This window comes from Cricetulus griseus, assembly GCF_003668045.3.
Source record: "Cricetulus griseus strain 17A/GY chromosome 1 unlocalized genomic scaffold, alternate assembly CriGri-PICRH-1.0 chr1_0, whole genome shotgun sequence".
NCBI classification, from domain to species: domain Eukaryota; kingdom Metazoa; phylum Chordata; class Mammalia; order Rodentia; family Cricetidae; genus Cricetulus; species Cricetulus griseus.
Window position 1 is genome coordinate 96,955,822 of NW_023276806.1, and position 24,351 is coordinate 96,980,172.

Here is a 24,351-nt window from a genome sequence, read left to right on the forward strand (position 1 = left end):
TGTTGCAGTGGGAAGAACAGGGCAGCAATACATGGGCATGGATTCAAGTTCTCTGCCATATCATAAAGAACTATGGTTTCAGCAAAGCTGCCAGAGGAAGAAGAGCTGCTAAGCAGTGAGGATAGGAGTAACTCATTCCTAATAAAGCAGCCGACTATAATCAATACAAGATTATCACTACAGAGGCATATATTTATGTACTTGTACTTTTGAAAAGCTAGAGCAGAGACTTCTGGAAAAATATGGAAATCTCCAATATTTTCCAGAAGATTAGGAATCTAGGAGAAGCTACAGATTTCAGTTGACCTGATTTTTTGGTTTTTTTTTTTTGAGACGTTCAAATATATAATGTATTGCAATGCAGGTGATGGCATGGAAGTGAGTGGAGTGAAAACAAGCAAATGAAATTGTTACAAATGCTTGCCATATATGCTTTCAGATTTCTAACAGTTACACTGAAAAGAAAAAAATATAAAATTCAGTTAATACTATCTTAAGTCACACCAAGCAAAATATTATTGATGGTAATTATCACACTGGCTATCTCTGACAGTGGAGTGTTTTAACACTTACAGCCTATCTTGAGTTAGCTCATTCCAAGTACGTGAAGTCCTATGCAGACTGCTTTATTCCCATGTGCAGCCCTACGGGGATGAAAGGTTTTAAGCTGGTTTCACTCAGACACCTTCAGTGCAGGTCAGGTCAGAGATACATAGCTGCATCTCTGGTCTCACCACCTGGTCTCATTACCTCATCTTGGCTCAGCTTTTCATAGGGAGTCCTGTGGTTTTCCAGAAGAGAGTCATGCTGTGTACATTTCATCAACACCATTTGAAGTGAAACAAACTAGGTGTTTTTAGAAAACATTAAGAAGAGGGCTTTAAAAATCTGTTAGCAAGATTTTGTGCAAAAGCAAAGGATAAGTCTACTTTGTTTTGCCTCTCAAGTTGTGGGAAACTTGAATAACTGTAGGTATCTTCCTTCTGCTTAAGGATCTGGAATAAGTAACAGCATTCTCCCCAAGGAAATTCCAGCTGCCAAAAGCACAGAGAATCTGATGCTTCCCCCCAAACACCTGGTAGGGAGTTGGAGGCTTGCTGCTGTTTAAATTTTGATTTATACTTCAACTCAACTCGGGCAATGAGCATCAAGATAAGTTTAGAGAGTCTCCATAAATCTTATGAGCCTTCATTTCTTCAGTTATCTGTGGAGAATTTATTTAATATGGTTTAAATATTTAAATGCAAAATTCATATAAATAACACATGACAAACTGCCTGAGCAAAGAACAACAGAAGACAATAAAATCACTAGATTTTGTGGTATCTAAGGAACTGTCAGAGAACTACGTTGCAATTTTGAATTTACTGGTAGCTCTGTATGTGAAACCCAAAGAAAAAAAATAAGAACTAATTTTCAGAATGATGCTTTAAATTCAGACAGGTGGTTCTTTGTAAATTTGGGCCATTGTAAATGTATTCACAGAGATTTTCAAGTGGTTTTTGTTGGGCTGTTTTTGAAGGATGCTGAGGGTGGGAGGCAGCCATCCACTCCATTGCTAACACAGGGCCTTGTGTCTAGGAACAGACTTGCTTGGCGAGGGGTCACAGGACTGACCACAAACAGCTATTCTTTCAGCTGAATTCCATGTCTATCAAAGACTAGTTAGTACAGGTAGGAGAATGCATTTCATGCCATTATTGCCTAGATTATCTCTATGCTTGCTAGAAAACCAGCTGTGCTTTTTGAGACTGGTGTCTTGCTACTCTTGAAATTTCACTGATTTCTTTTATTACTACGCTAATGTTATTCACAGAGTATTAGGGTTTGTATTCATGAAATTGATCACTGAGGGCTGTCAGGTTGCTATTCATGTCATGGCAAGAGATGGCTTTTTTTGCACTGTTTTAATCACCAGCCATAAAATAAAATATAATTTAAGAAAATTTGATATACACATAGGCAACTCATGAAACATACATTTTTTTCAGTATGATAAACACTTTGAAAAATAATTCATCATTTTACAAAAAAGAAATGACTACCATTTTTAAAATAGCCTGTTTTCTTATTAAAGCTAATACAGATTTATTTATACAGAGAATGTCAAGGATTGTACTACTGATACACGGGGATTCCTCTTATACGACGTTTGCTTATGAATGAGAAGTTAATATTGTTATTTAGTCTCAAATATATTCATATTCAGCTGGACTTTCTATGAAGTATTTATTTCTGTTAATCCAGGCTCTCCTACCCCCAATAAGTCCATTTTCTTTTAAGATCAAGAGAGACTAAAACCAAAATAATGCTATTCTCACAAATGGAGGGTGATTTTAAACTTCTCTTGAGTATTGGGAATTTCTGTGTATAGGAAATAGAATAATGATGACAAACCAAGTTGCTTACTTAAAGGCCTCAAGGGCAGCTTCCTTTGTCTGAAAACCCACTGTTATTTCCCATTCTCATTCTGTCCAGTCTGCTCCTCTTTGTTAATACTGCACAAAATAATCAGGGCATAAAACACTTTCAGGACATTGGACACCAATGACAATACTGCATTCCTGCTCATAAAGGCACCCATCAGTGACCTCCCAGAGCTGTGAACACAACCATTTCCAGGACCATTTCCAGGTGGCCCCTGACACACATAAATATTTGTCAGTCACCAGGTTTCCAGGAAAATGCCAGCACTCCTACACCCCAATACAGAAAGCTACTGAACAAAAAAAAAAAAAAAGTTTGTTTTATTACCTTTGGTGTAGTTTGAAGGGTAGGGAGGATTCAAAATTCAATTCAGCTAAGACATGTACAGGGTCATTATTTGAAAAACATACAACATTACAAATAAGCCCATAGGTCTCCTATTACTGAGTAATTTGGATATCTTTGTAGAACCATATACTCTGTGTGCTAATACACTGGAGATAAATGTGTACTTGAAACATGACCCACATTTACTACGTTAGTGTTTCTCCAAATGATCTCCCCCCAGCCTTCTCTTAAATCCTCAGCTAAAGCAGATCTAGGGGTAAATGCACAATGCCTTGGCTTCTCTAATACTTGAAGTCTACTGCTGAGACTCCACACTGCACACCGCTTACTGAGATCCCAAGATGCACACTGCTTAAAGTCTTCTAATGTCTGCCATGTGATTTGGTCTAAAGATTTTAATTTTGTGCATGATTCTTGCTTTAAAGGAAGGGACACACATTTGTGGAGTTTTACCTAACTTACTGTCAAATAAACAAACAAAACAACAAAAACCAAGGCTTCAGAATAGAAACTCCTCCATGCAGACATTGCTTTCCTGGTATTTATGGATGGTGAGCTGTGATAATGGGAATGGCCCCCAAGGTTATGGAAAAGCTCCATCACAAACAGATTACCTTAGATTATAGCTTGACTTGATTTCCTCACCTGTACATGAGATAAAATAGCAGCTATTTAAATAATCTCCATCTATATTGCACGCATAGAAGAGTGGCTGACACCATTACAGCTGCAATTTCTTACCTTTGGTCATATTACACAGTTTTTATCAGTGTGATTATCCTAATTTCTGTAGTCCACAGAGACAAATTCTAAAGTAAAATAGACTCAACAATTTTCACTGATTTGAAATAAAAGCTAATTGCATGTGGTAAGGAAACTTCCTGTGATGGCTTAAAAGAGACAGGAGTAATTAAACTTTAAGAAATGCCAATGCCTTTTTTAGAGTATGTGTGAAATATTTTTCTTTCAAAAGTCTGGGAAATGAATGCAATCTAAAGAAAATTATCTTATAAATGAAAAAAGAAACAGGAGTTGAAAACTTCCCATAAGGAAAACTGTACATTTTATTGGTTCTACTGATAGAGTTTCTGAGCTATCTTTTTAAAAGAAATATATACCCATCATTTAGGGAAGCAGGAACTGCCAGGCTTGTGTTTCTTGGCTGACAACAACACTGAGTGCTTGGAGCATCAGAAAGTAACTTTTCTTGTGTTTGGGTTCTAGTGTGAGTTTACCTGGATATACACATTACCTGGTTTCAGTACTTGAGCAATCAGAGTTTATTGGTATTTTATTACTGAAAGCCTTGTGAAGACCTGGATTTCCAAACTGTAAACAAAGGACCATATTTGTCTTGATAAACAGTTGAACCTGGAGCTCACAGTTGCCCTTTTTTAAAGTTAAAGATATGAATTTGATGATAAAATGTCAACACAAATCATCAACAACCAAGACAAACCTGTTTTTGTTTGTTTGTTTGTTTTTGTTTTTGTTTTTACTATTGGAAGTATAGCCTAGAAGATCTGAGAACTGCATCAGATTTTCTTGGTAATAAAGTGTTGGAATGTAGATTGTTTTAATTGTGTCTGATAATTACTTACATGTTAATAAGAAGTAATTTGGTAACAGTTGCTTATTAGAAATGAACTGAAGGGCTGCATGGAATTCTTCAATGAATAATCTTTATCCCTTGCAATTTTCCCCAAGTTACGAAAATGTCTAGTGTTTAATATTTCAATATACACTGTTTTGCATATAAAAATATCTATTGTTGGAGTCACTTACCACATGTAATCAATTGCATTGGTTTTAATTGAAAAAGATAGCTAGAAATCTTCTGTGGATTATTGTAACAGTACAAGGATACAAGGTGCTTTTATTTAACAGAAACATTTGTAAAATAAACCGTGAAAGCAAAAGCAGGCTACAAAAGAGGAGGGTTCATATTGCCTCTGCTTTGTTACAGGTTAATATGCCACAATGGATAAACACTAGAAAGTGTAAATTAGCATTTGATAATGTAATCTCAAACATTTTCCCCACCCAGAGCACTATGGAAAATATGTATATGTATGGTAAACATTCCTCCTCCAAGGGTCACAATCTTGTGGTCACATAATCTTCATGGGCTGTTGTGTCCGTGGGGCTTAAATCATAGTCTATGCTTGAGTCCTCCTCTTGGGCATGCTTCTCCTTTGGTATGATAGGGACAGTGTCTTCCACCACCACCTTCTCTGACTTGAAGGAGCACACTCTCTTGCCTACCTGTAAACCCAAAGTGTCCGTATTCCTTTCTCTATGGTCTACTAGCACACACTGTTCATTGAGACCAGGAATGCTGAGGTCACCCCGTGAAGCTAATCCTTGGGATTCCAGTTGGATATTTCTCTCAAGTGGTCCTGCCGCCTGTTGACGAGTAATTTCTTCTGAAACAGAGAAGATTTGGTTTGCGTTTTGCTCAGCAGCATTTTGTTTTGACCGTCTATGAAATAACCCGAAGTTTTTGATATCAGCCACAAAATTCACTTTTCTCTGCTTCTCCCTTGGCGGCTCCTGCACCACCAGGGCGGAACCATTGCTTATGTTATGTCTCTCGGAGGCAATGGCTGCTGACCTCGGGTGGATCAGAGTGGTTAAATCAAAGAGGCTGAGATTCTTTTTCTTGTCCTTGCTATTACCTTCGCTATGGCTCTTTTCATCGGAGTCTGCCGGACTCGCCGCATTGGCTGACTGTATTGTGGAGAGCTTGCTTCCTCGGAGCAATCCCAGAACTTCAAAGCGGAAGCTAGAAATGTCTTGCTTTAGTTCCTGAGTGAAATTCAAACGACACATTAGGTGGTCACTTACGGAAACATCATGTCCTAATTTCATAGATTGGTCTGAAATGGTCCTGCACCTTTTCAAGACCCGGGCCTCTGCTCTCCTGGACTCTGCTTAGAATGTCAGGTCTTTCTCTGATGTAATTTCCCTATTGGCGTTTTATGTCCTAGTATGAGGGTTAGTCTTCACTGCTAATTTGCTCCTGGGTATATCATGATGCTACATAAAGACACAAGTCCCGCTTAATGAATTAAATTAATGATGGATTCACAATACAGTAGGGCTAGGTGGCACCTACTGGGTGAAAGGAGATCTCATGCTGAGCATGTCCACAGGACTATAGTGCCTCTGACCCCTTTGTACTCCCGGCAGCCATGATGTGAAGAACTACACCTTGCCCTTCCTGCCATGATGGGTTAACTCTTCTAAAACTATGACCCGAATAAACACTTTCTCTTTTAAGTTGCCTCTCTCAAGTGTCTTGTTGTGATGATGAGAAAAGTGGCTGAGACACATAAAGGAATCTAAGGGTGACATAAAGGGAAACAGAGGGGATTGTCACTGTACAGTGGGGTTTTGTTTTCTTTGAGATGATGGTTTCAAATATTTCCTCTCTTTGGTGCATTGAACATTAAGCTATTGCATGCTCTTGGGGTCGTGCATCTTCACAGATTTTTCTACAATAAGGGGGTGTCCAAAGCAAAACAGCACTGAGTCCAGCTTTATGAGAAATGCCCAAGTCTCAGTACCTTGGGGAGGGCCTTACAACCACTGTGTCCCCATTCACACTTCACACAAGACTCCTGGATTTTTTTTTTTTTAATCTCTTAAGGAAACTTCTTTCTCAGCCTTCTTCTCTTCCTGCCCCCCCACTCTCCTCCAGGGCAAAGGGAATCATTGAGCCTCATAATTGATATTTACAGTAAAATATTTTGGAATTTAGTTCATTGACAATCTGTTCTGTGAATTTGGCAGTTCCCCGACTTGCTGACCTAAATGATCGCTTAGCTGCTGCTATGAAGGTCTTTAATGCTTTTATTCATTTGATTTTGCCTGTCAAATCTTATTAATCATAAAGTACCCCTCCAAAATTTCTAAACAGTCACGTAGAATAAAAGAATTATTGTACATTTAATTTTAAATGTATCATTTTCCTATATTCACTTATTACCTCTCATGTAACTTTAAAACTAGAAAATCAAGTACAAAGACTAAGCTTGTAAGTTGCAATGAAATGAAACATTAAATCCCTGCCCCCAAGAGCTGTAGTGACCCGGGAAGCTTGCGCTATTGTTAGTGGTTGGTTATTAAATGCTTCCAATTTAGAAATCAAACTGACATACAAATGGAAGGCTCACTTGGTAGAGCAGGGATTGGGGTCATGGGTCAGAATGCTAGCAAGACTAGGATTTTCCTTGCCATTAAGTTAAGTCCCCTTGACAATTTGGGTTAAGTATGTTTCAAAGCAATCTGGGAAATTTCCCTACTTTGCTATCATCTTTCTGTCTGTCTATTCTCTCCCTAAATTCGATGAGCATTTAATTTAAAACACAGGAGGCATGGCACAGATGTCTGCTAGAACACATAAGCTGGGTTTGGAACTCTGTTTTCAAAGGCTGCCTCCAGGATGAAGGGGAAGCATTACCTTGACATTCTCCTCAGTCAGGCCTTCCTCGGTTTTTGCCTCTCTGATCATGGCAGCCACGTATCGCTTCACCAGGTTCCTCATCACCTCCTGAACAACAGGATTACATTCACTTCGGGAGTTCAATTTCTACCCATTTTAACAGCAATTTTGAGACTGAACACAAGCATTACTTACTTGATATTGGTGGTGTCTTCTCAGGTTATCAGCAGCTCGCCGCTGAAAAGGAAAGGACATTCGTGTGTGGTTATACAGGCCCATTATTATCCTAAAATCACTGCTTTCAGATAAGGCAGTTTGTTGTCTTTTATCACTAAAGGGGTGGGGGGGGGGCACTGAGCCATAGTCACAGAGAGGCTCACACACGTCCAAAGAAACAGTGTACAAAAGTGAAAAGGTCCAAGTTTTTAACCTAAAGGATTCTTACAACAGAATAAATGAACAGTGGTAGAAGCATGATTCTGGGGCAGGCTGCAGGGCCATGAGAGAATGAGATAATCACACTGGATACATACCCTGCAACCCTGGAAATACTGCAAGACAGAGACAGGAAATAACCAGGGAAGGAAGTGGAAAATGGAATTAATGTTTTCTCATAAATATCAACACAAAAATATATTGAAATCACCATCATAGGTGGTGATATGCACTCAGAAACATTAGAGGGCAGTGAACTTACTACTCTTGCAAGCATATGTCCATTGAAGGGAGATATGATTTTAGTCAGATGAGATTTCACAAAAATCAATGAATAAAGAATTATTTATCCATACCTCTAGTTAATTTTTAAGGTGGCAGGTTTGACTTTCAGCTACCTTTAACCATGAAGTTTTGGAGATGGAACCCAGGGAAGCCAGGGCTGGACTGAGTCCTCCCGGTAAGTCCTCTACCACCAAGCCACACCCTGTGCTTCCCATACCAGTTACCTCTTCAAAGAGATTGTGATGTTTCAGGTATGGAGGTAGGTGTGCATGCAGTACCAATATTTTAGTACAGAATGGAAAGAAGATGGATGATGATGGAAAACGTCCATTAAGAATTGAGTTAAATAACAAATGAGATTAAAATTTTATATTTTCACCTTTCCCAAGTATTCTAAAAGCATTAGCAAAAACCTGTCTAATGGTGGCCCCACATAATGTACTTTAATAAATAGTAGCATTGGTTCTTAAGGAAGAACACCAGAAACAATCAACATAAACATTTATCCAATAAAGGAATTCGTATTGTATATTTTGAGAAACAAAAGGAATAATAGTTCTAGGTTTCTAATAAGGTTTTTGATCTTTATCTTCCTTAGACAATATTTAATCTCAGACTGATAAAATAGAATTTAAAAAAGGGACTGCAGCCGGGCATTGGTGGCTCACGCCTTTAATCCCAGCACTCGGGAGACAGAGGCAGGTGGATCTCTTCGAGTTCAAGACCAGCCTGGTCTACAAGAGCTAGTTCCAGGACAGCCTCCAAAGCCACAGAGAAACCCTGTCTCGAAAAACCAAAAAAAGAGAAAGGGACTGCATTTTCACTCTTCCCTGATAAAAAAAGAAATAATACACACACACACACACACACACACACACACACACACAGAGAGAGAGAGAGAGAGAGAGAAGAGAGAGAGAGAGGGAGGGAGGGAGGGAGGGAGGGAGAGAGAGAGCTATGCTTGTATCTAAACGACTTTTAGAAAACATATTTTAAAAGTCAAAATTCTACTGGCCCTAAGGAGTGTCTCTGTTTCAGGACAAGCAATGATTTACAGGAAGGGAGGAAACAATGCCCGAATTCCTAAAGCCATTAATCACTAAAAAACAGCATTCGCCAAATGAGAACTGGATTCTCTCTATGATTAAGGTATTTGTCTAAAAGCTAGGAGAATAGACCATCTTGAAGAGTGTAACATGGAGTTTTATGGCTGGGCCGCCAGATGGGGGTGGTGTCTGCCTCCTGATAAGACAACACTCAAGATAAACTCCAAGAGTAAAAGTTCTTCCAGCAGGAAGCAGAGTTCTGTGGAGTTGCTTCAACTGAAGAAAAGAAAAAAAAATCTGTTGTATGCCAACTTCTTAAAATATACTGAACAGACGACTTCTAGGATACTTAAGTCTACAGACCCTTAATTTGATATAAAACTAATTTAGTCAGTTCAACTTCATTGGTTTTAGAATCTTTTTAAATTCAATAAGACAATGTCAAAATGAGTCTGAGGGCATGCTTGAACTTTATTGAGCACAAAGCTTAAGGTTGATAGAAGCAGAGTTATTTATGAATGATAAGCAAAGATATCATGGTGGGTTTAACTATTAAAATGGGCACAGTTTCTCTCAGGTTCTAGAACCCTCCCTAATATCTAGCATCAGCAAATTTAATTAAAATATGAAAAGGAATGAAGAGCATAGTTTAAAATGAACCATAATATAGTTGGCATGAGAAAAATATTTAAAAGATTGTCAGAAGAAAAAGAAGGGCATAGGAAAAGCTTGCTCAGCTAACTGGGAGGTTAAATTCAGCTGGTTAGGTTTAAAGCTAACTTAAGGTGATTCACATTTTGTCAACTGATTATTTTATCTGTCTTCTTGGTAATTACATAGTGCCCTTTAGTCTTGTGATGGGCATGAAGGCTGCACACCCCATCTCTTCTCTCCCCTTCTCTAGTGTCACAACTTAGATGCTTATTTTGCCTACATGTCCCTATTGTCTGCTTTTGAAGTGTGTGCTGGTGGTGCACTATGAAGGACATGCAATCAGGTTAGACATGGAGATGAGCTGGATAGTATCTTGGAAGAACTTCAAAGTCGAACAGTAGAAATAAACTCATTGAGTAATTTAGAATATTAAACAAGAGATTTGATTCACAGCATCTGTTACTGGGGTCAGCTTCCTTTACCTTCCTCACTATTTAATCATTGATTGACACAAATTAAAAATATTCCTGAACCTTCAAACTTCACAAGTTGACCAATCCTCTGGATCACCTCAAAGGAAACATAATTTGAATGCATTTGCCTCTCTTTGTGGGATTTTTATGCGTTTCATGCTTGTCAAAATAATTTGTTCAGATGGATCATGAAATGTCTACCCTAGAAGTGAAGTGGGGATGGGAAATTTGCTTTTAAGTGATACAGCGAGGGGGAAGACAGCCAAAGCCAGAAGTCAACCATCATTTGTGGGAGTCCAGGACCTTTATGAATATCTCTGCATGGCTTTGAACATCTGCCATAAACTCTGTGAATTTTCTTTTGTCTCTGTAGTATAGTTATTTGCTTGTACAGCCAATTTAAGACACACTTATTAGGTGACTACATGTTCACATATGCAATTATTCTTTCAGAGGCAAGAAGCCTTGGAATAATATGTCGAATAAAACACACTGAAATGGCTTATTGTCTGTAAGGTGATGAAGTGAGTGAGAATGGGAATGGAAAATACACACTAAACACGGTGGTGAAGCCTGTGAATACCTTGTAAACACAGAGGAGAAAGATAATACTATACAGAGGTGAGAAGCAGTCACCAGGAGTGAGGTTTCAGACTAAACACCAGGCATCAAGATTTGACAAGTCAAGAGATACAGTGTTTCTGAAAATTGGAATAGGATCAACAAATCTGCCTGGTGCTAGAAAGTGAGAGGAAATCCAATTCTTCATGAGCAACCATCTATGGCACAGTTCAGTCAGTGGTCTTAGTGCCAGGATTTTTAATTACCCAAGTAAAGTGGGAAGGGAGTGTGACTTCTTTGACTGTTGTCTGGCATCAGGCAGGGAAGAACTTTGCAACTTCTGGCCATGGCCATAGATCTTGGTGTTCCTGGTCTGGAAGCTACATCACTCTCTGTGTGAGCTTCACGAAGTGTCTGTATCTGTACATGGCTTGGTTCAAAGTCCTTAAGGCCTCAGCCTGCATACAACTAAAGTGAGCTCACATTTCGGAGTTCCAGGGGCTTTGGGTTTCTAATTTAAAAACTGGAGGTGAGGAGAGCAGAGTAGTTAAACTTATGTATACTCTCTGCAACTTACATAAAATTATTGCCAATCAGTGATATCATTAAATGTCATAGCAGGCATATCATCAATGATACTTTGAGTACTTTCTAGTTGGCAAAGACCTGATGACTTTCGAGGGTTTTTTATTATCTTCAAGGTAGGGATCACATAATTGTCACTGAGACAGACCAAAACTAGAAGTGACTGAGGTGTGTTTATGCCAATAATGTAATCAGGAGAATTTGATTTAAAGTCACAAATTGAATAGGGATAATCAGATTTCCATGAGCTTTTGCACTGTTGAGAGCTGCATTGTGTAACTCTTAATTTTAATTAGAATGCTTGTCAATTCTGCCTGGGAGGAGAATGGGCCAAGATCAAGGACTTTGTTTAGCATTTGTCTAAGAGAGAATTTTGTTAGACATGCACATTATGCTGTCATTCTCTTTGTCAGTCATACCATATGTAGTTGGATTACATGTGGACTATTTCCTGGCAGGGTGGTGTTCAAGATAGAAGCTGAAGGTACACCTGCATGTCATCTCCGTATAAGTCACAGACTGCAGGCTCCACCTGGTGTGCTAGGCTTGGCTGTGGCATTTGAATCATAGAGCCAACGGAAAGAAAACAGTGAAGTAGTGAGAACCCTGGACTGCTGCAGGGAAGCTGAGGTTCCAACAGCTGCACCAGATTCTCTCAAGCTGAGAGAGGTTTGCAGAGGGAGAGGGGCTCTGGGGAATGTGGTGTAACATTTGCTGGCTGTTTAGCTTTTGTTCTTTTCAGGTCTACTATGTGAAATGTCAAGCTCTCTGCAAAGAGCTGGTTCCCTGCAGTCAGCTTTTGGGGTCCTTTTCTTTCACTTCCACTATGGTTTCTGTCTGTGGCTGAGTTTCTGGCCCATGAATTATGCCGTTTAGTCTTTCCTCTGCTCAGTGAATCCCTTTAAGGATGCAACCTGCTGTGTTGGCAAGAGGCCAACATAGGATGGGATCTTTACTCTAAAAAATTGCAGTTTGACTCTGAGATGGATTTACTTAGTGTCCTCTGTAATACACTTTCTCGTCATTACAGCATGCAGTTGTTTGATTCTTCTTCGTAAACACACTTCTACGTGTACAAAGTGAAGATGTAGGATTCCTGGATATCATATTTTCAGACCAAGTACTCAGGAGCTCATTCCTGAAGTTCCGGGAGTAACAAGCACTTCCTAGATTACCTCCCATTTGGAAAAAGTAAGTTGAATACAAACTCCCTCCTAGCAAGTCTTACAGGGTAACTCAGGGGAACCAGGGTTTTCATGGATGGCTTCTATCCTTTGTGTAAGATCTGCAGTCAAGCCTACCAAGAGTGGGGAAGTTTGAACTGTCCATTTTGACAAATTGCCACTAAAGATGAAGTGCAGGTGTGGACTACTGGCTTTCTTCTTTAAAATGCCAGACTGGGCAAATGCACAGGCTCTAATTCTCTTGCACTGACTTAATTATATTTCCCTGGCAATTGATTAGACTTTCATAGCTCATCTGCATCTCAGGGCTGAGTGACACTCAATGGCCCTGAGACTATGCTTCATGTTTTACTATGCACTAAAGAGAAAATTATACAGTGGAAAATACAAAACTTGAGAAATGCTATGATTTTATCAAAGATGGGGTAGTTTGGGATTAGTCTGTTGCCCTATTAATGTATGTAATCCAGTTAGAAATCCTCTTGAGTCCATGGTGTTAAGAATGCTTCACTTTAATTAAATGCTTTGGGGGAGGTATTGCCTTAGCTTCCTTGGACTTTAATTAAATGTATTTGAACCTTTCTAGCCATAAGCACTGAGGTTGGTTTCAGTCTGAAAAAAGAATGCTAGATGATTCTGATATAAGAACAGTCTGAGGACTAAAGCTTTGGTATTACTGAAGGCAAGGGCAAAACACTTGATAAGGGACTGTAGAGATAGCTCCTTGGTAAGGGTACTGCATGCTCCAGCAGAGAACCCAGGTTTGGTTCCCAGAACCCATATGGCATCTCACAACCATTTGTCATTCTATTCCAGAGGATCCAACACTTTCTTCTGAGCTCTAAGAGGTCATAGACATAAAATTAAAAAATCCTCACAGTTTTTAATGTTATTAGTTGATTAATATATTCTCTGTAATTGGCCCTTGAGTAGAATTTTTATGATTGCCTAGGGAAAAGCCACCTGTCGATAATGGGTTTACTTCCATCATAAAAGTTTTGCTCAACAATAAAACATTGCTACTTCATTTAGGTTTCCCTGCACAGTCAAGTGAAAGGCTGATTTACCTGAAAATATCAGTCATCCATCAGAGAAAGTCTGAGGTTAAGACAAACATATGTTTTCAGGGCTATTGAATCATTGTTGCCAGGAAGTATGAGCAACAAGGTGAGATCAGCAACAGGAGCATTGGCTCCTATGAAAAGCTGTGGTTCTAGGCTCTTTCTGAGAATGTGTGTAGAACGACCATCAGTGTGAAGTCACACAACTTACAGATGACAAGAGTCTCTAAGTGAACCACAATAGTAAAGTTACAATTTACTATGAACCAAAGTAGGAAAGTTAGAAAGAACGTCTTGAAAAATTTAATTCACCTCTGGATGAAGTTTCAATTTTTTGTTTCAAAAGCATGGCATAAAGGTATGCACATTGCTGGTCAGAGCAGAAAGCAAGGCAGCCTGTTCAAACCTTTGAGACATAGTCAGCTGAGGTCTCCAAAGGCTTCAGAAAAAAATCAAAAGCTGAACACACAAATTGGAAAACACTGCTGTGTACTCCTCAGACCTTTCAGGGAGTGGGGGAGGGTGGTGGGGAGTCAAGTGCATCCAGTGACAAAAGGCATATTTGTCCCTCTCCCTTCCAGTCTCCAAGAAGTTTTGTCCCTAAGGGATCCTGAGAAATGGGATAAAGTAAACAAGTTCTTTTAAAAAAAATTGTGGAATTGATGATCTCTAAGTACTCTTTAGAGGGTGATGTGAGCATATTTTAAGATTTGGATTTTATTTTGCAAAGTGCATGTGCCCTGGTCCTCCAGTGAACTGCCACAAAGTCTAGCCAAATATGAGTGACCTCACACCAAAGACTTTTTACAATTTTTTTCTCATTAAACTCTTCTACAGTTTCACAACCATCTTTTTAAAAACATTAAACTACAAGCATTTAGTGTGTGTGTGTGTGTGTGTGTGTGTGTGTGTGTGTGTGTGTGTGTGTTTATGTGGACACACATGCCATGGCATGTGTATAGAGGTCACAGGACAACTTTTCTTCCACCCCATGTGCCCAGGTCTTCAGGCTAGGCAGAAAGCACCATTCACCACGGAACCATCTTTTTAGGCCAGTTTCACAATAATACGTTTATTTTCTTTCGTTTTGTAGATAAGAGTTTCTATAGAAATTGTATATGTCCATATCTACAAATACATTACACACATAATATATTTTACATCACACACACACACACACACACACACACACACACACACACACACACACGCTCGCACGCACGCACGCACACACGCACACACGTCACGCCACACCTAAGCAACTAAGAGTTCCTAAGCCAAACTATTATGTCTTTACAGAGTAGAGAAAGAGTAAATTCCAACAGGGTTGAGTTGGGCTGGGACAAAGCTTATTCAAAACCCTGAAGGGAGAAAACAAGAGTCATTTGGTGCTGCAAAGAGAGTGGAAGAGGCAGGCATGACTCAGAATATTTGGTTTGGCATAGATTCTCAAGTCACTGAAGTATGCACAATCAAAGGTTAGAAAAATGTATATTGCAAGGAAAAAATGAATGGTTTGTGGTCAATTAACTTAAATCAACTTTCTGTGCATCAGATTGGAGCCAAAGACGCAAATTTAAAAATAGAGACATCAGAAGAATTTTATGTTCTGAGAACAGTAATCTGTATACAAAAACAGGAATTGTTCTTTTAATAGGAAACTCAATCTCATATGCAGCCATGCATCATCAGTGGCCATGCATCTGTGACTATGCATATCTGGACATGCATCTGTGACCCAGAGCAAACTAAGTTTTTCTGACTTCAGAAACAATGCATGGTTTGTGCTCCTCAGTGTTTAGATGGGAGGAAGCCCAAATGAACTTCAAGACCCCCCTTGCATCTAAGAACTGGAGGTGCTGTAGATTAAAGAAAGACTGCCAATGAGGGTCCTGGAGACAGCCGGAGGTGGCTCTTAGAGCAGTCCTCTAAGCCTTTGTGTGGACAGAACAGGAGGTGTGGTATTAGAGGAGAATGTGGTAGGTTGTAACAAGTTTCATAAGCACCTTACAACCCAAGATTTTGTCTGCTTTGCCTAAAATTAAAATATGAAAGACACATTTCCAAGAGTTGGCTTTCCTTTGTCAAAATCAAAACACTTGTGTGGGATGCAATTTATTAAGGTACATTTCTGTGAGTTCCAGGCCAGCCTGGGCTATATAATGAGACCTTGCCTCAAAACAATTCTTAGACTAAAATACAGTAAATACATTTTGGTCCAGAGGGAGTAAGCTGGATATCTGCATCCCCAAAACCTTTTTTTTACATACTTGATGGACAATGAGTTATTGCATGCATTGTTGTATAGCATTTTATGTATGACTGCATTAGAATGTTGTCTGGTTTGTTTAGCAGACGCTATTTAATATCTTCACTGCTATATTCTTCCCACAGATGCCTTCAAGGATAGGGGCCACACCTTTGTACCTCCCCTATGTCTCAAATGCTAGCTGAGTTCCTGGTCTGTGGCACAACAGGCTCTTATTGCTTACCGAGTCCCATAAGACTTATTATGTTAAATTCATTTATTCTACAATGTTTTAAAAATAATTTGAATTTAGCATAGCTTAATGGACAAGTCAAATATTTGGAGAAAAATAATGTCAATCTTTTCTAAGGTCACCAATAAAGACAGACAGTTACTAGATTTTCTGTGATATTTTCCTAATAATGCTGTGATTTGTAAGGTCAGGTATATTCTCCAATTATGATTCCTCAAGCTCAGGGCTCGTAGTATATAGGAGCAAACATAACCACTTCCCTAAGCAATCATTCTCCCATGCCAGTCAATTTCTCTTTAGACTAGAACTGACACTGTATTGAAAGAACAATCTATGACACTACAAGTAGGAGAGATCCCCATGAGAGTCAATCACAGAGCCTTGTGAATGTCAAGTTAAAGGCAAGAAGGAAGAACCCCAGATTTCAGCACCATAATTCAAGCCCTGGTTCTGGTTTCCCAAGATTCTGCACACTTCTCTTGGTGAGTTCCCTCTAAACTAAACTAACCCTGTCCATGCTATCTCCACAGTCCCAAGGCTAGCTCAAGATATGTAGCTCCCACAATGGTGCAATCTAACACAAGCAAGACTTGAAGATCAGACACATGAAAAAGTTCACACATCCAGGTCACATAGTGAAAACGAAAACAATAGGAAAGGTCAAGATACTATGTATCTGCCTCCAGGCAAGAACTCCTGTAAAAATGGGTCTCCAATGAGAATGACCTGGATGACACAGATATAAAATAATAATAATAATAATAATAATGATAAACTCAAAAGAACTCAAATAGTTTTAAAAAGACGAGAACAAACACCACAATGAAATCAAAGAAGACAGCAATAAATGCCTGAGTGAAGTTCAAGAAAACACAGACATACAGCTGAATGAAATGACAAAGTCAATTGAGGATTTGAAAACTGAATTTAGTAAAGAGATAGAAATACTGAAGAGAACTAAAGGAGAAATGAAGCTGGAACTGAAAGCCTTTCAGAATATCAGGACCTGTGATGGTCTAAGGAGTAATGGTGTCATGGTTCACATATTTAAATGCTGGCTCATTAGGAAGTGGCACTACTTGGTAGGGATTAGGAGGTGTGGCCTTCTTGGAGTAGGTGTGGTGTTTTTGGAAGAAGTTTGTCACTGGGCTTTTGGAATTTCAGAAGCCCAAGACAGGCCTGGTGGTTCTGTCTTTCTCTTCCTGCTACCTGAAAATCCCCATGTAGAACTCTTCAGTTCTCTCCAGTACCATGTCTGCCTACATGCCACCAAGCTTCTTGCCATGATGACAATGGACCAAACCTCTGAAACTGTAAACAAGTCTGAATTAAATGTTTTCCATTGTATGAGCTGTTGTGGTCATGGTGTCTCTTCACAGCAAAAGAACACTGACTAAAACAGGACCAGAAGAAAAAGTAGAAGAATTGGACCACTGAAGCAAAGAAAATGAAAAAGTTTTAACAATATATGAAAGAAACAATTATGAAATTTGGGATGCCATGAAAGACAAATTATTCTAATTATATGCATAGGTGAAGGAGAGGAACCATGGGTTAATGGCATAAACCAGATCTTCAACAAGATCAAAGAAGAAAACATATACAGATAAAGGAAAGACATTCCCATGCAAGAATGCACAAAAAGCACACAGAACACCAAATAGAAAGGACCAGAAAAAACAACTCCCATGCCATATTATAGCTAAAGAATTAAATAAACATAATAAAGAGAAATGGTTGAAAGCTGCAAGAGAAAAAAAAATAAGTCCTATGGAGGAAACCATCAGAATCACAGCTGATTTCTCAATGGAAACTTTAAATCCAGGGTAGTCTAGAGCAATGGACGTCAAGTTTTAGAAGACCACAGTCGTCATTCCAGACTACTGCACTCAGAAAAATTACCTGCTATGGTTGGAAGATAAAAAAATAACTTCCTAGGACTTAACAGGCCAAAAAAAAAAAAAAAGGAAAAAAATCCACACCCACAAATCAGCCCTTCAGAGAACATTGGTGGTGATACCTAAACTGTAGAGAAGAACAAACATAGCCAAGAGGCTACAGAAAGAAAACAAGTGAAGACACAATTCCTGAAATACAAAATGGGACTTAGAGCACAAACAGCAGAAAACTCAAAATGACAGCCTAGTGTCTATTCACACCTTTCAATAATAACTCTAAATAATAATGGCTCAACTTTCTAATCAAAAGACACAGATTAGTAAAATAGATTAAGGAAAACAATCTGGGAATGGAGAGATAAGATGGCTAAGCAGTGAAGAGTATTTACTGCTTTCCTAGAAGACCAGAGTTTGGGTCCCAGCACACATTTCAGTCAGGTGTCTCACAACTCTGTGTAATTCCAACCACAGGGTATCTGGTATCTGGTACCTGTGGCCTCTGCAGGCACCTGCACTCATCTGCACACACACACACACACACACACACACACACACACACACACACACACACACACACACACACGGGATATAGACATCATCACCAACAAGTTCATCTTTCTTTTTCCTACAAGAAACTCATTTTGTCTTCTTTGACATGAAAGGATGAAAAATGTATTCCAAGGAAATGGGATCATGAAGCAAGCGGGTATTGTCCTAATATTTGAAAAAAAAAGATATATCAAAGTATAAGAGATAATGAAGGGAATTTCATTGAAAACAAAGTACTCCTCTTTCTCTAATGGACAGGTCATCTTGATAGAAGACAAACAGAAAACTCAGAGTTAAATGACAACATACATCAAATGGACTTAACAGATATCTACAGAATATTTGCCTCAAACACCAACAAATATACATTCTAATCTGCAGACCATGGAAGCTTCTCTAAATTAGACTACATCCTGGGACACAAAACAAATAAAAAATTTCAGAAAAATTAAAATCATTCCATGTAACCTCTCTGACCACAATGCAAAGAAGGTTAAAATCAACAGTAAATAAATCTCTAGCAAATATACCAACTAATGGAGATTTAACAGCACATTACTGAATAATACATGGGCCAAAGAATAAATAAAATATTACCAAAATGAAATGAAAACATAATGAAACCTCTGAGACATGTTAAAAGTATTCCTAAGAGGGAAATTGATAGCTCTAAGAAAGACAGAAAGAACACAAGTAAATTACTTAATAATGAAACTCAAGAATTTGAACAAACCAAACTCAAACCCAGTAGATAAGAAATACTAAAAAATAAAAGCAGATATTAGTCTATAGATTTATTGATCCTTTGTATTGTTTTGTTTCTAAAATTTTTAATATTTTAAGAGCTTGTTCTTTGAGATTTGTTAAACAGTATTGACAGACTCTTTGCCCAATTAACCAAAAGAAAACAAACAAAAAACTAGATCAACAGTTGAATATCAAAAAAGGCAGTGAAGATATTCAGAATATTACTGAGTTATTACTTTTTAAACCTATATTCTATTATTACTCAGCCTTTAAAAAATAAGATCATGAAATTTGCAGTTAAATGGACAGAACTAGAAAAAATCATTCTCACCCAAACCCAGAAAGACAAATCTAGTATGTATTCACTTATATGTAGATATTAGCTGTTAAGTCAATAATAACTAAGCTAAAATCTGTAGAACTACAGAAGTTAGATATAGAATAAGGAACTTGGGAGTCAAATAGATCTCATCAGGAGAGGGAAACAGAATACTTATGGGTGGGGGAGAGTAGGAGGATCAAGTAGGGAAGGGGAGGGAAAAGGAGGATGAGGGAGGAAATATTGGGAGAAACAGATAAAATTAAGGGCCATCTGAGGTAATATGAAAACCTACTTTTTCTTGGGCTCTTTTCCTTCTCATTTATTTGTTTGTTTGTTTTGTCCAATTCCAATGTGTTATTCTTATTTCATCTTATGATACTTTATCGTTTTTTAAAAAACAAAGTTAGAAAATCTAAAACAAAAGGATACATTTCCAGGTTCTTCAAACCACCAAAGTTAGACCAAGAAGAGCTCTTCAACTTAAATAGAATCATAACAAATAATAAAGAGATCAGAACAGTAATAAAAAGCCTTCCATGTCAAAAAAACCTCCCAGACCCAGAGGGATCTATGGCAAAATTCTACCAGACTCTCAAAGAAAATCTACAAGAAGTATTTCTTAAATCATCCAATATTTAGAAACTACACTTCTAAACTCCTGTATTATTCTAATCTCAAAACAAGGTAAAGACACAACAAGAAAGAAAACTATAGGCCAACATCCCCAATGAACACAGATGGAAAAGTTCTTTAAAATATTAACCAAACAAAAAAACCCTACTTTCATGCCAAATTCGGGCATTTATCAAAAAGATCATTCACCATGATCAAACTCTCTTTATCCAGCATATATAGAGAAGGCTGAACATACACATAAATCAATAAATATAAGTAATAAAATAAGTGTCTAAAAGTTTCCACATGATCATCTCAATAAATGCAGAAAAAGCCTTTGACAAAAGTCCTAGAGCAGTAGGCCTGGAGGGAATGGATCTCAGAGTAATAAGACATAACCAACAGTTAACATCATTCTAAATGATGGATCCAGTGTTGCATCATGCATCATGAACTCCACAGTTCTGAGGGAGAAAGCCAGACATTGGTTATGCCATAGCTAAGTTGCTGTTGCAAATGCAGAAGAGCTAGAAATCAGGGTACAAAAGATGGCTGTGTCCCTGAGCCTAAGCTAACAGAATGAGGAGGCCTTTTTGAAGAGGATCAATCCCATTAAATCAGGAATGATGTCTTTCATTCAGGAAAATGGGCTTGGGAAGAGTCCTAGCTGCTCTGACAGAGCATTAAACATTAATGCTGTACAGTGAAACTTTACTATGTACAATCAGTGAGAACAGAAAGTCATAAGATCTGCCTAAGTTCAGCAAGGATTCAACTCTACTCCAACAACCCATGAGTGATAACGTGATACTAATAGGATGTGTCCTTACCCCAATTGTTCCGAAGCTTTCTGGCTTCCTTCTCATCTTTTTCTTACACAGATGGGTCCATATCCATTTAACCAGGTACCACAGGGATTTAGGGCTTGGGATGACATTGAAAGGCGTAGGCAGGGTGCCTCCTTCTTCAAAGTAGCTCATCCAAAGCTTTGTTCGAGCAAATTTCCATTCTATATCTGCATGGTCCTGAACAAGAGAACATGACAACTTCAGATAGGTTCTCTAATTAACAAGGTAAGACAAATCTCACAGATGGAGCCTGAACTTGACACAGAGTGGTTGTTGGAGCATTAATTATATGGCTATAAAAACACCACTAACTCCCTGAGACAGAGGTTTTCTCTGCACAGACTCACATCACTGTCACTTGTTCATCCTTCCTTCTTCAGGGAACCAGAGATCCATGGTGGTGTGTTAAAGGGGCTGTGGTGATTAGTTCTGACTGGGAGGCAAATGTTGCAGTTCTGGCCCTGAAGACTGCACTGTTTAGTTTTTTAGGTACTAGCCAGAGGCCTGGCTTTGTATCTTAGCCTAGGCTTCACACACTGCTCAGATGAATGCCACCTGCATAGATGCTCACAGATGAGCTTTGGTGCTACAAGGAATGTCTGAGTGGATATCTTTCCACATGGATAATTCTCTCATACCATCAGAAAATAGATGCAAATTTACAGACAAATTCCACCAACACACAAAGTAGCATAGTGCCTCCACCACAGCACTGAGTCTTGGTGCAATTACACAGGAGCTATTCATCAGGATATTTGTGCCCTATTTTGGTGGTCAAATATCATCGGCTGGTCCAGCACAATCCTGAGACCACATGCCTCATAAACCATTGCTCAGTTCAAGTTACACATCTAAAGCAAACCTGGAACCATGGAGGCACATTCACAGGATTCTCTACTCTCCCTTCCTAATATTGAAATTATGCAATCATTTCTTTTGTCCTATTATATGTTTTGAGACAAAGGACTTTTAAGAAATCATGTACATGACTTAGGTACAGTGTATGCATAAGAAATTTGTGATTAATGTAAAAGTACTAAAAGACTTTAGCTATGACTTGTGTTATTGATTCAGCTTGGAATTTTTGCACATAGTATATGAACCAGTAACACAAATGTTGTATTCAATTGCCTTGCACAATTTTTATTCAGTGACAGGAATGAGAAAATTTTACCCCTGTAAAGAAAATTGAACTAAAATTCAGAGTGCTGCTTGACAAAAATCATGTTAACAGTTTCAAAGTTCTGCTATAGAGTCAAGGACATGGCATAACTGCTACTATGTGTGACAAAATGGACAACCTGGAATGTAGACTATATACTAAGGTGTGGCTATGAAAGACTTTGCATGCATGTTGTATGGCATGGTGCATTTGTTACAATAGCTGTTTTCTATAGACTTAGACCACTAATTTGTAAGTTCAAGTGGGTAAAGTATTCCATCCCAGTTACTGTACTGTTTCCGTAACAGTCCTTGTTAACAAAGCAATTATTTACTCAACCATAATCCCTCAGTGGTAAGACATTTTGGTTGTTGATGTGCTTTGTGACATAGAGTCTCATGTTTTAGCCAAGAATGGTCTTGAAGTTACTATGTAGCTCAGGCTACCTTTGAATTCAATGGGTCTTCTTTCCTCAGCCTTCCAAATGCTGGGATTATAGATGTAAGCAACCATGCATAGCCAGAAATTTTGAATAAATACATGATGCTATGGTTTTTTTTGCAAGCCAGAACTTAAAATAATATACATTGCACCACATATTTGTCTTGAGAGAATTAAAGATAATTTCCATATTTGTTGCTTTTACTAAGCTTTCAAAATTTTTATTTTATGAGTATGTATATTTTGCCTACATGTATATGTGTGTACAACATGTGTGCCTGGTGCCAAATGAAGCCAGAAGAAGGCATTAGATTCCCCGAGACTAGTACAGACTGCTGATAGCTCCATGTGGGTGCTGGGAGTTGAACCAGAGACCTCCAGAAGAGCAGCAAAGTGTTCTTAACTGCTGACCTACCTCTCTAGCCCCTGGTTTTTCTAAGCTTTAAGAAACTGAACATCTATGGCTTTCCCTTTACCAGATTTATCTCTTGGATTTCTTGTCAACTTTCTAGCCTGGCGGGAGTTTGTTTATTTATGCTGAGTTAGTAAATTAGAGGGACAGAGACAACCACAGAGCCTGATGGGCTCTTTGGAGATGAGCAACCTCTTTCCAAATTGTTTCATGTCAGAGGCTCCCTGGCAATATAGGCTGACTTAATTTTCCATGTTACTCTGTGTACAAGATAGAATAAGCCAGACATTGGTGGTGTATACCTTTAATCCCAGCACTCAGGAGGCAAAGGCAGGTGGATCTCTGTGAGTTCAAGGCCAATCTGGTCTACAGAGCAAGTTCTAGCAAAGCAATACAGAGAAACCCTGTCTTGAAAAAACCAAAAAAAAAAAAAAAGAAGAGGAAGAGGAAGAGGAAGAAGAAGAAGAAGAAGAAGAAGAAGAAGAAGAAGAAGAAGAAGAAGAAGATACAGCTATTTATGCTACACTGCTGTTTATAGACATCACCAGTTAAGCATTTACTATTTTGAACTGTCTTATCAATAGCAAATTATACTTTATTTACTATGATGACAAGAGAATACAGCTGAGAACAACAGTCTGCAGAGAGGATATTGAATTAAAAGTAATGCTGTCAACTTACGGCAATTAGTTGGTAAGAATTATTCATCATAGCAATTAACATGTTCAATAGGACAACGAGAGAGATGACATTATATGTCCCAAACATGGTAGCGCCAACAAACTCGGTGAACTCATGCTGGGCTTTGACATTGGTAACATATAAATTGATGAGTCCAAATATTGACCAAAAGAGGGATTGTAGAGTTTCAAATAACCTGGAATAAAATGTGAAAGTAGTAATGTTAACTTATTTCACATGTGTACATCTATATGCTATTAATTTCAAAATAATTTGAATTTTTTATCAAACTGATACAAAGATTATACTTGTTTTTCCTATTTATTTTATTATACAAAGAGCATTGAAAGACTCATTTTGTTTGTTGGAGCAATTGGGTAAAGGAGGATTCAGACCCTGGAAAATCATGATTGCTGGGTTAAGAATAGTTTTTAATTTCTCAAATAGTTGAGGAAAAATAAAGGGATCACAATATAATATTCATGTTACAGGTAAATTATGTAAAGTTTGTATCTTAACATCTGTAAGTCAAACTTTATAAGACATAGTCACCCTTGTTTATTTTTGCATTATCTATGGTATGTTTTGCACTGGTCATGTTGGCAGAAATAAACAATTGCATCAGAAAACAATTGACTCATGGTGTCTAAAATATTTACTATTTGTTCC

General features: G+C 38.3%; 1 protein-coding gene across 6 annotated transcripts in view; it reads right to left on the reverse strand.

Moving 5' to 3' along the window:
• Window positions 1-4,872: 4,872 nt before the first annotated feature.
• The window catches only part of Trpc4 (transient receptor potential cation channel subfamily C member 4), a 123,780-nt gene continuing 104,301 nt past the window's right edge, over window positions 4,873-24,351 (reverse strand). For 2 of the 6 annotated variants that reach the window (XM_035451579.1, XM_027394956.2), the window contains 5 exons: window positions 23,683-23,878; window positions 20,969-21,163; window positions 7,418-7,459; window positions 7,241-7,330; window positions 4,873-5,583 (listed from right to left, as the gene is read on the reverse strand). In XM_035451579.1, the coding sequence (XP_035307470.1) occupies window positions 4,873-5,583; window positions 7,241-7,330; window positions 7,418-7,459; window positions 20,969-21,163; window positions 23,683-23,878 (1,234 nt within the window). Of the gene's footprint in view, window positions 5,584-7,240; window positions 7,331-7,417; window positions 7,464-20,957; window positions 21,164-23,682; window positions 23,879-24,351 lie in introns of all 6 variants that reach the window. The other 4 variants (XM_035451576.1, XM_035451578.1, XM_035451577.1 and 1 more) reach the window with 4 other exon arrangements.